The sequence below is a fragment of the Nestor notabilis genome, unplaced genomic scaffold (assembly GCF_000696875.1).
Source record: "Nestor notabilis isolate BGI_N333 unplaced genomic scaffold, ASM69687v1 scaffold2643, whole genome shotgun sequence".
In the NCBI taxonomy this organism is placed as follows: Eukaryota; Metazoa; Chordata; class Aves; order Psittaciformes; family Psittacidae; genus Nestor; species Nestor notabilis.
Window position 1 is genome coordinate 3,363 of NW_009923098.1, and position 11,486 is coordinate 14,848.

The 11,486-nt window shown below is 39.4% G+C and overlaps 1 protein-coding gene across 1 annotated transcript in view; it reads right to left on the reverse strand.

The window, feature by feature from the left end:
• PRLR (prolactin receptor) overlaps nucleotides 1–10,282 on the reverse strand; it is a 12,952-nt gene extending 2,670 nt beyond the window's left edge. Inside the window, exons 1-8 of the mRNA XM_010011948.1 lie at nucleotides 10,213–10,282; nucleotides 8,669–8,801; nucleotides 6,472–6,641; nucleotides 5,604–5,770; nucleotides 4,302–4,304; nucleotides 3,946–4,087; nucleotides 2,350–2,482; nucleotides 934–1,103 (exon numbers count right to left, since the gene is read on the reverse strand). Coding sequence (XP_010010250.1) covers nucleotides 934–1,103; nucleotides 2,350–2,482; nucleotides 3,946–4,087; nucleotides 4,302–4,304; nucleotides 5,604–5,770; nucleotides 6,472–6,641; nucleotides 8,669–8,801; nucleotides 10,213–10,282 — 988 coding nt within the window. The remainder of the gene's footprint in view (nucleotides 1–933; nucleotides 1,104–2,349; nucleotides 2,483–3,945; nucleotides 4,088–4,301; nucleotides 4,305–5,603; nucleotides 5,771–6,471; nucleotides 6,642–8,668; nucleotides 8,802–10,212) is intronic.
• Nucleotides 10,283–11,486: the final 1,204 nt, after the last annotated feature.

Here is an 11,486-nt window from a genome sequence, read left to right on the forward strand (position 1 = left end):
CTTTTACATTCAGAAAACACAACAGCATGATCCCTACATGCATATGTAAGGCTATTTAAAAATAAAATCAGTAATATTAAACCCCTGTCTGTATTTCAAAAATACTCCAAAATGGAATGCAGGTTTCTACTACAGTCAGGCTTGCAGCTTCCTCAGTTCAGAGGTAGAGTTTGTGCATATTGTGCATGTATTTTATCACTCATACAAAGTAGTCAGGGCATAGAGTAAAATATAAAGCCTTTTCTCTAGCAGCCAGACTCTTGGCAGCCAGATCCTTGATAACAAAATGTTTATTGATGATAAAGTTCCATTCCCTTAGAAAAATACCTAAATCCTTGCCCAAAATCACTCTGTGGAAAAAGTCTGTTAAAAGAGATTGTCAGTACACTGCTATAAAAAACACTAATTCAGCTTCTCTTGTGTCTGGAAACTACTTTTAGGCAAATCAAAGTTAAGTGTTATTAGTTAAAAGATCAATTTGATTTCAGTTGCTGGTAGAATGGAAAACAGATTTTAGCTGGATGATGTTTCTTAAGGCTTGACTGAGAAGGAAAACCAATAAATTCTTATCTGAATGCATTTATAAAACTTTTAGAATTTTTAGGTTTCCTTCGAAAATGAAACAGTGAAGGGATGAATATTAATTCATTATTGCACCATATGTTGTGGGGTGTGGGTGGTTGTTAATTTTAGGTGTTTCTTTTGTGGCTCTGGTGTTGTTTATAGTTTGTTTGGGTGGAATGTTGGTGGTCTTAGCCTATTCTGATTTGCTGGTGGCTGATCCTTTTCTCAGTAAGCAAGATAAGATCCTATTTGTTCTTACAAGTTTTTAACTTGGATATAATACTACACATGAGAAAAGCTGGAATTAAAATTCTTAAAACATATACTCATGAACTATTTGGTTCCACATAAATGCTTTTTATCTGTTACCTATGTAAGTCACATCCACATAATGAGGATCAGAGACGTTACTTCCCATTTCATTTGTTGCTTTCACAGTAATATTGTATATGGTCCAGAAAGAGGTGTGCTTTTTATCAAAGTAGCATGAATTGGTGCCTGCAGTTTTGTAGTCTGGACATTCATAAACTTGTTCTTCTCTGAAATGAAAGAGTCACAGTGATTAGACTGTGTGATTACATAGACTATAACACCTGACTGATTACTAGTATTCAGCATTATTTAGGGCTGGATCCGATTTTTCACGCCTGGCAGTGTAAAGAAATTGGAAAACTGTTTTCAGACTAAAGAATCCTTCGACAATTCCAAAGACTGTAGTAAGCATTCCCCCCGGAAAATACAGACTACAAAACTTGAAGAATTTAGGCTGTTGTAGATGCAGCAGTGGGCTCTTTCTTACTTTTCTGAATGCCATTACACTTTGCATAGCCTTTACAGGTTCCAGAGAGCCAGTATAAGTGATTGTGAAGTCTTCTAAGCCATCTATTAAAAAACTGAGTATTTCCAATGTTCATTTCACACTTGCATGAGTTCTGCATTTTAATACGCTTTCAGAATCTCTTTTGTTCTTTCATCACCTGTTCCTCAAAAACATCTACTTTGTACCTGTCCTTCAAATCCATCGACAAGCTTCCCAAATGGAGCAGGGGTAGGAGAGAAAGTAGAGTATGTAGTAGTTGTTTCCAGGCTCCTCTGAGAGGCACAGTACAAAAGAGAAATTTGTGGATGTGGACCTCAACTTTGCCCTGGCTGGCTGGACCAGTAGATGTCTTTTTGCATTAAGACCTGGCTTTCAGCTAACACATACAGAGTTTAGCATCCAGCTGGGGCAGTGCAAGGCGGGGCAGTGCAAGGCTGAGCAGTGCTGCGTGAACCAAAAATAGTTCACGGGACCCATACAAAATATTGACTACTCCTTTAAAATGCATGTTTAGCACTCAATCTGAGTTCCAGGACCAAGATTATGGCAGAAACCAGGAGGCTTTCATAGCCTATGAATACTTGTGCAAAATAAGCATTATGAGAAGATGAAAATTCTAGTATCTATCTGATAATTTTGGAAAGTTTTATTTCTGGGGCTGTGTGGCTGAAGATCTACAGGACTGTGCATGCTCTTATGCAGTTGCTGCACCATGGCACCTTGCAAAGCAGTCTGTCTTTCAGGGCAGAAGAATTCAATGAAACTTGAAAAACCTGACATAGAGAGACCTTATTTCAACCTTAGTGCTATTCCAGAATGCATCACTTGGACAAAACCATGTCCTAGCATCACTTGGACAAAACCATGTCCTATGGAAAATGACAACTCCTACAAGCAAAACCGATCACGATTAGTTTTCCAGGACCTTCCAATAAAATACTGAATAATTGCACACAGCTTATTACCCTTCTTTGCTGTAAAGCAAAGTGTGGTTAATAGGATATCCTCCATTTGAAGCAGGTTTCCACCAACAAGTAAATGTTTCCTTTTCTGGAGAACGGCATTTTATTATTGTAGGCTTTTCAGGAGGTGACTGTCCTGTTAAAACATAAAGAAATGAACCGGTTAGTAAGTTTAATGTGTTATGTCAACTCTGAACTTACTTACAAAACAATGCAAGCAGAGCATGGCAAAATGCCTTTCTTTTCTACAAGGAAAGAAAAACTTTTGCTTCATATTAGCATAGGAAAGGAAGAACGGTTCAGTGGTTAGGGCAGCAGCCTGCTACTCTGACCTGGATTCAAAATCCTTTCTCACTGCAGCTGTGCTGAGGAGCTGGTTTGGTTCCCTGGATTTAGCTCTTCTCTGCCCCAGATCTGATAAGGGCTGCTTAGTTACTCCTATAGCATGTTCTATAAATGATTTAAAATACACTCTGCTATCCAATCTGTTTTCAACATGAACAATTTTTCCTTTAAAAAAATGTGTTTTAAGATGCTTCTGATTGTTTAAAAAATATGCTGTCATCTGTTTTGGCTTTTACAGGAAAAAAAGAAAGAATGTGTTTGCTCATTTGTTTATGTCCTTGACAGTAATTTTCTTTTGAAGCAGCTATGTGGAGCTGACTTCAAAGATACAAAGAAGCAGCTCTCATATTTCCTTGTAAAGTGACATTATACTCAATACTCAGACTACTCCCCTGACTGCTGCCAAGCAGTTTATAATTATTTGGATTCCTGATAATGTTTTTATATAATCAAGCAAAGCACTTTGAGTAGCGCAGAGGAAAAGGTTTAGATTTTGAATAGGATGCCAGTCAAAAGATGGGATTGAAACTTTTGCAGTTATGTATTTGTGGCAAAATATGGTCCTATTACATTAATAATATATATTTTCTACTATGTAGAGTAGGCACATTGATTTTCCAAATTTCTAATTGCCTAAACTCTAAATTACCAGATCTCAAAATGGGACAATTAAAAAGTACTTTTTTATCAACAATACTTCAGCAATCTCCATGTCAAATAATTAATAATACAATCAGCGACAGAAGATTTGGCCAAAGTGTCTGACAAGACAGGATATAATGCATATTTAATGTATCCACTCAAACCCACAAAACAGATAATTATTTCCATGTGATAGTAGCTGCAAATGTTATGCTCTGTCAGACATGGCAGTGCTTCCATTTCAGTTACTAATGAACAAATGAATGATTCCTACACAAGTACCATTACGTGGTATCTACAGTGGCAGATGAAATCAACATGATTTTTAAATAAAGGGAGAGAAGCAATAGATTATTTAGGCACACCTGTACCACAAGTGACTTCCTGGTAAATCCCAGCCTGTTTGTCGTAGCCAGTTTGAGCAGAGGATCCTGAGTGACTAAAATGTGGTTACACATGAAGTATGTGTAAGATGCACTAAAATGTTCTCCCACCATTATGAAGTATCTGTGCGAGGAACCAGGTTTTCAGGGCTGCCATTTAGGCACCTTTCACAACACTGAACAAGCTAGAATTTAAAAACAATTAACAGAACAGCAATCATCCACTCACGTTTGGGAATCTGAATGTGTCTTTCAGAGCTCCACTCACTCCATTTTCCAAGGTCTAACATGCAACGGACCTGAACAACATACTTTGCTCCAGGTTGTACCTTAATCACATTGTACTGTGTCTGCACTCCCACAGGTATTGTCTGGAAAAGAAATTGGGCAAGAAAAACAATAGATAATTCAGCCTTTTTAATAAATAAACCATAAAGGAGCTTGTGTCACTGACTTCAGAAAAGTAAGGGTTTCAGCTGGGTATTCAGATGTAGATTTCAGAGGAGCAAAGATAGTGACTTAAGAGAAAATCTCACTTCAGTGACACTGAGATTCTGATACTCAAGAACATATTTACTTGTAGACTTCCTGTAAGTTAGTACTCCATCAGATCCACAGCGCAAGCAATATTATAGGTAGTCAAACTCACAGACAAGCCCTCCGTGTAGTACTTCTCAGCAGCTAGTGCCTTCCTCAGGCCCTTTGACTCTCTTCAGAAATCTTTCAAAACACAGAGCTTTCTCCATCATTAAGGCATCCACAATTTAGGTAGCACTGAGGCCACTTCACTATGATCTTAAGAATGGTATTTCATCCTGGCGTCTCACCTGTGGGACTACTGTGGCTCACTGCTAGGAAGATAGTAACGGCTGGGAACATGAGTGGAAGCAGTGTGCGTGAGTAGGACACCCCAAACTTTCTGCCCCCACCTGATCGTGTTTGAGAGAAAGATGATGTTGACTCTCAGACCAATTAAATAGGAATTAGGGGATAACTGAGAGATGAAACAAAAAGGGTCAGCCTGAAAAGCAGTTTTAAGGAAGCATGAAAGTTTGTAAGGGAGACGAAATTGGAATCTTTATCAGCAGCTGAAGCTCAGCTTGATGTGATCAGAAGCTGCTCAGCTAGCATCATGACTTCTGACGCTGTGAGTAGCTGCACTCCAGACAGCACAGGCTTCAGCAGGCAGGAACCCACACCTGCATGTATGCTTGTGACCATGTGGGTGCTTTCTCACTGATGTGTGTCTCGGTAGAAGGGATGCGGGTTCATGTTAAGTTAAAGCATCCGTGTCGCCTGCAGAAGCAGTTGTACCTAGAGGAGTTTGTACTTGCAGGAGGTGGGGTGTGCTTCTTACCTACGCTTCCTGGGAGAGGGGAATTTCTGCATTTAGCATACTTCTAGGACTAGTTACAGAAGTGTGTTTATAAATTTGTAGGTGTTTATTAATACTTTCCAGTGCCCAGTATTATGATTAACCTGTTCTATTGCTAATACTGACCCTGACTGCAGAGTTAATCAATTGCTTGTTCATTACATCTTAATCAATCCATAAACTGCCTTGATCCTGATTTGGCTTAAACTATATGAACTGAGTAGTCTCTTACTTTGATGCTTGGGAGCAGACACATTATGAAAATTACAACTAAATATTGTACTGGTGGACTACAGAGGTTTTTATACCATACGACATTAGGAAAATTGTACAAATACCTTGAATTTCACTGTGTCCACAAACTGTTACAGTATTTTTTTTTCTTGGGTCAGATTTGGTTACATTAATTTTTCTGTCCCTACAGAAACTAATTTCTTTTATAATACCAGTGAAATTCAGACAAGACAACTCATCAAAAGAGCATTTATACAATAAATATATTTTCCTGTTACCTCCCACTCTTCCATTCCTTCAGTTTTTAGTCGTAGCTCATAGTGATACACATGTGAATTAGCTCTGACATCAGCTGTTGGAGGTGGAGACCATTTTGCCCAAAGGTTTGTTATGCTAGCAGATGTTTTTGTTTCTACAGTGAGGTTCACGGGAGCATCTGGCTGAACTGTATAAATGAAAAGTTTGCCATTAATGATTTAATTTTCTCTCAGGAAAAAAGGCACCTCCTTTACAGATTTGTATTTCAGCACATCAATTCCAGATCATTCAGCACTTCTGTAAGATAACAGTACAATAGCTTTTTTCTCCTTTCTCTCTAATAAGGTTTAACTGGCGATTGATTTACCACAGTATCAGCAAGTCTTAGACTTTGAATTTGCCAGGCTAAGGAAATAAAAATTGTCATTTCATCAATATATTCTTGCAATATTAAAATATCAGATTTTTTATAGCTAAAAAGACTGACTACATTTATCATTACAATGTGTAGATTATGTGTATGCAGAAAGCAGAACAGAGTAGGAATATGAAATTCTACAAAAAGCTGGCAGAATGCTTGAGCAGTTACTTTTACCCTCCCAAGACTGCACAGCCAGCAGCTAGAGACATATTTACATCTGGAAAAAAAAAACCTGGAGCAAATTTTCCAGCCGTAATTAAAATGACAATAAAATATATAGTTACTTAATTCATAAGTAGAACGCAGTTTTCGCATCAACTAAAGATGCATATTTCAGATCACCTGTAGATAAACTGTTCACAGCAAGTTTCACAAGATGAAAGAAATCTCTCACCACTACTTGCTCTGGGATTAAAAGCCACAGACATCTCCAACTAGTTTGTTTTTAATTTCATTCTTCTCTTTACCTATGGAGGTCACATCCACGTACTGAGGATCCGAGATGTTACTTCCAATCTCGTTTGTTGCTATTACAGTGATATTATATGTTGTCCAGGGATTAGTGTGGTTTTTATCAAAGTAGCAGGAATTGGGACCTGATGTTTGGTAGTCTGGACATTCATAGATTTTTTCTTCACTGAAATAAAATGATTAAAAAAGTTAGAAGTTTAGGAAATGAAGCAGAGCAGATAATATTCTTGAAATGGCCTAGGTTCAGCAAAGAAATTTGAAATGTTTAGACTTAAATATGATCCCACCTCTGGGAAACATTTTGGCAAGTGTCAAATGCTATTACCATAATGTTTCATTACTATTTTTACTGCAGTTCGGGATGAGGAATATGCCAACAAAAGAATGGAAAGAGAAATTTCCAGAGACAGCACAAAGGCAATTTAAAAAAATGTTTAAAAGCAAATTAAACAGCAAATTAAACACATTCATTTTGACTAAAGAAGAAAAGCTGCTAAATATTTTCTTTACATATTTCCCCTGGAAAGTAACCTCATGGGCCCTATGGCAGACGAGTGTTTTATTATTTTTGTTTTCTGCAAGATGTTAATTTATCTGCTTTTTAACATGATCATCATCCCAACTGTCTCAATAAAAAATACCTGATTAATTCATGGCTGCTTATCTATTACTTTTATATGGGTCTTCAGCTTTTTTAGGAGAGGGATCATTTTGTACTCAGAGCTGAAATGGGTGATGACTCGGAGTCTATCCCAGGTGGGAAGAACTGCATGAAACCAAAGCACCAGCTGAGATGGTTCAAGGATGCACTTTAGTCCCATTGTTAAGCTCAATGCACCACTAATAACAAGGTCTCTTAGTTTCCAGGCAGTTTTGTCCCGGTTCACAAAGAGAAGATGGGAATAAGGGGACTGTACCCAAGAGACAATAAGCTAAGAAAGGCAACTGTGGCCCACGCCTGGTGTGCTTGGTAGTGCCTGGTGTTCAGCGGATTTAATGAACTGGATAAGCATTCTTGTCCATCTCTAAGCAGGACTGTTCTGCACTGTGATAAGCATGACTTAAAATATTCATTAAAATTTCTGGTTTGATCAAGATTGAAACATCTGGACTTCCACAAAATTATTGTTGAGTACGGTAATTTCATTAAAAGCTGCATCTTTCCTGATCAGTACCAAATGACTTGGAATTTATTTAGTTGGAGCAGGGAAGTCTGAGGCTTTACCTTACCTATTCTGAACCTCTAGGGATTTATTCAAAGATACATAATCTCTGAGCCTCCCTGCTTTCTTGGCCCTGTTCAGAGACCTCTTGTTTTCAGGAAGAAAGGGCAGTTATACAAAGAAGCACAGGTTAAGCAGAGTTGCTAAACATATACACATTTTATTCTTAAACAGGATGAATGAGTCACAAACTTAACCAGAACGTTAACTTCTGAGATGCAACAGCCGCATTTGATTTTACTGCCTTTTTGGGAACCGTGAGATTGGCTACAAATCCAGAAGGGGAAGCAAAGATGATCTATATCTCCAGATGGGGGTTTGCTGTGCACAGCATTGGACAAGCTCCTTGGCAGGACCCTGAAGGCACCACCATCTCTCACACACTGCCTGGGTCCCCGGTGCCCATGTCAGCGTGCTGCAGCAGGGCTGGTCTCCAGCTCCCCACAGCCCTGTCCTTCTCCAGTTTGCCACCCAAGCCAGCCCCAACCCATGGGCTGACATCCTGGACCAACCTGGACTCAGCCTGCCCTGTCCCCAGGTGCTTGATGCCCAAGGCTGGGCTAACCCCAGCCTGCCCTGTCCCCAGGGATGGAGGTCTTGCCCTGCTGCCCCAGGGGAGCCCCCACAGCTCTGTGCTGCCTTGATGGTCCCCTCCTCAGAGAAGCGTGCCATTCAGCTAAAAGCTGTGTGCCTCCTGATAAGATGGATAAACTACACCTTTCCTAACACGTCTTTAGACCAGTGGGATTTTAGGCCAGATGAGTTTCAGTAGGGACAGGCTGAAGGTTTGGGACCGGTAGTGGTCATGTTTTCTGCCAACAAGGGAGAGCCATTCATCTCATGTAGCCTTTGTTGGCTATCCGAGATTTAATAGGGATTCATAAAAACACCTTTATAAATTAATGCTATCATTCCCTCATTCTATCATAATCATCACTTGATCGTTTACAGAATACATATGCATTGTTACCTGTCCTTGCTGTAGAACATGGTGTAATTGGTAGGAAGTCCTCCATCTGAGCCAGGCTTCCACCAACAAGAAAAGGTTTCCTTTTCTAGAGAATGACATCTTATTATCTTAGGTTTTCCAGGGTATGACTGACCTAGGCAAGTGCAGAAATCCAGCTAGTTAGAGTTGGACAATGTTTTTGGTTGTTATGATTGAATGACACAATCAGCAAGGAATGCTTTTCTGAGGACAGTAAAATGATTTGAAACTACAGACTGAATTTGTCAAGTAAGTCTGCCTGGGAAAAGTCTCAAAACTTTAAGAAAATATATTTCTAAAACAGCTACTAAAATTATTTTACTTCTCATTTTCCAATGAAAATGTGATTTTAACCTAAACTTAGAAAGTGTACATTCATCTTCAAATTAAATTTAAAAGCTTGGAAGTAAATGTATGACCTTTTTTTCTTTTCCTAAAATATGAAAAAATTTTATCTTCAGGTCATCTTAAAACTAAATTTCACCTTCAACTTTGCAACAGTTTCATTACTTGCACATATTTGGGGTAAATTATAGTCAAGCAACAAAAAGAAGGAATCAATGGGCTGGATGCAGTATTTTGCGTATTGGTAAACTGAATGTATTCATTAATTATTTCATAGATTCATAGAATGGTTTGGTTTGGACAGGACCTCAAGACAATCTAGTTCCAACCCCACTGCCATGAGCATGGTCACCACACACTAAACCATGTTGCCCAAGGCTCTGTCCAGCCTGGCCTTGAACACCTCCAGGGTTGGAGCATTCACCACTTCCTTGGGCAACTCATTCCAGTGCCTCACCACCCTCACTGTGAAGAACTTCTTCATTATATCACACCTGAACTTCCCCTGTTCAAGTTTGAAGCCATTACCCCTTGCCTTACCACTACAGTCCCTGATGAAGAGTCCCCCTCCCAGCATCCTTACAGGCCCCCTTCAGATACTGAAAGGCTGCTCTGAGGTCTCCACGCAGCTTCTCTTCTCCAGGCTGAACAGCCCCAACTTTCTCAGCCTGTCCCCATATGGGAGGTGCTCCAGCCAATTTGAATATTCCCTGACAATCCCAAAACACTTAAGAATATTTCCTATTAAGACTACTCGTCATTAATTTCTACCAAGAACATAGACCATAAATTTACATACATTTTGACATGAAAAGCATGTGGCTTTTCAACCTAAGCTTTCTTAGGTAACTTTTCAGCCTAAGCTTTTACTTCATTAAAGTTCCATACCATTATCTCTAATAGTGTTACTATTACATGATGCTAATTGCCAAGCATGGAGTGAGTGTAGGCATGGAGTGACTGCCTTTCACCATTGCCACCACATAATCATGAAATTAACACCATAAAAAGAAAAGAGGACTCAAGCCATTTCCAAAATCTCCATACAAAGCTTTAGAAGAAAGTAATTTAAATACGTACAGGCTCCAGTGGTGGTCAGGAGAGATCAGGTAAAGCCTCAGACTTATCTAAAGAAAGTATTCTAAGGAAAAACCAAGTGTTTCGGGAAGTGTTGTACTTACCCATCAGACTCACTGCAGTCAGAGCAAGTAGCAGAATGGTTTGAACTGATGATGTCAGTTTCTGCTTCATGATGTCTGCTTCTCAGGAGGAAACACCAGATCAAAGGCTCACTGAAAAATAGGCCATCATGCAGTAGTCAATAACGTGTAATGCTTAACGTGTAATACGTGTCACTTGGCTTGATCGAAGTCCTTTTTGAATTGCAGTTAATTGATTCTTATTTTGCTCAAAAAGGTGTAGTAACACCTACGGTTCCACTTCAGAAGCAGAAAAACTGAATCACAGAGTAGTGAGTAGGTCTTCCTGAATGGCTAAAAGAGCCAGTATTGCAATCCTATAGCATTGACAAATCTTGCATATTTATTTCACATCTTGAGATACTGTTTTTCTTAAGGTTCTTCATTTAGACTCATTAATTTATCTGAGAAACCAGCCTTTTAGTAACAAAAAATACCCTATTGACACAAAGAAGATAGATACCCTGTTTTACCCCTGTTACAAAGAAGAGCTCATCATATTTCAAACTCTGGAAGTCCTGAAAACAGAAAGCAAATAGAAAATAACCAGAATTTGTTGAGAAGTTTTTTTCTTTTATGATTTTTGAGCCAGTCTCATGTCTTCTGAATGTTTGGGACTGGCAATGTTGAATTCAGGACCACATGAGCTGAAGAACGCTACTCCTTCTGTGAGTTCCAATTGTTGTTTTCACTGCATTTGATTTTGCAGATAAGTGGAAATGCCAAGATCGGAGAAAAGAAACCAAGACGGAAAACTTCACAGTTACTTTATTAGGTGAAAACGCAGGAAGGGATGCAGTTATCTCTCTTTGTTCAACGCAGTTATCTCTCTTCGTTCAACCTTTAAAGACCAGAGGCAGTGTGACAGAACTCGGCTGAAATACAGCCGGGTGCAAGCGAGAAGCCACCAGCTGCGAAGACCCCGTCCCTGCGGTGGGCTGGCACCACTAGATGTCCTCAGAATTCAGGTTACAGCTCAGCGTGGCCAGGAGTCGCTGTTGCTGCTAAATCTGATTGATCAGCCTGTAGAGCAGGCAGAATGACTTCAAGCAAACCTCTTGCTTGTCCCACCACTACTCGTCCTGCTTGGAGATGGTGACTGGAGTTGACTGTTAGAGTCTTCGTAGCCGACCTCAGTCTTTGAAACTAAAGAAGAACAAATGTACTATCTGAATAGGGAACTCCTTATGTCAGCTTTCCACTCCTACCAAGTACATCTGACAGGTATTTGTGTGCTTGAAACCCATTCAGTGTAG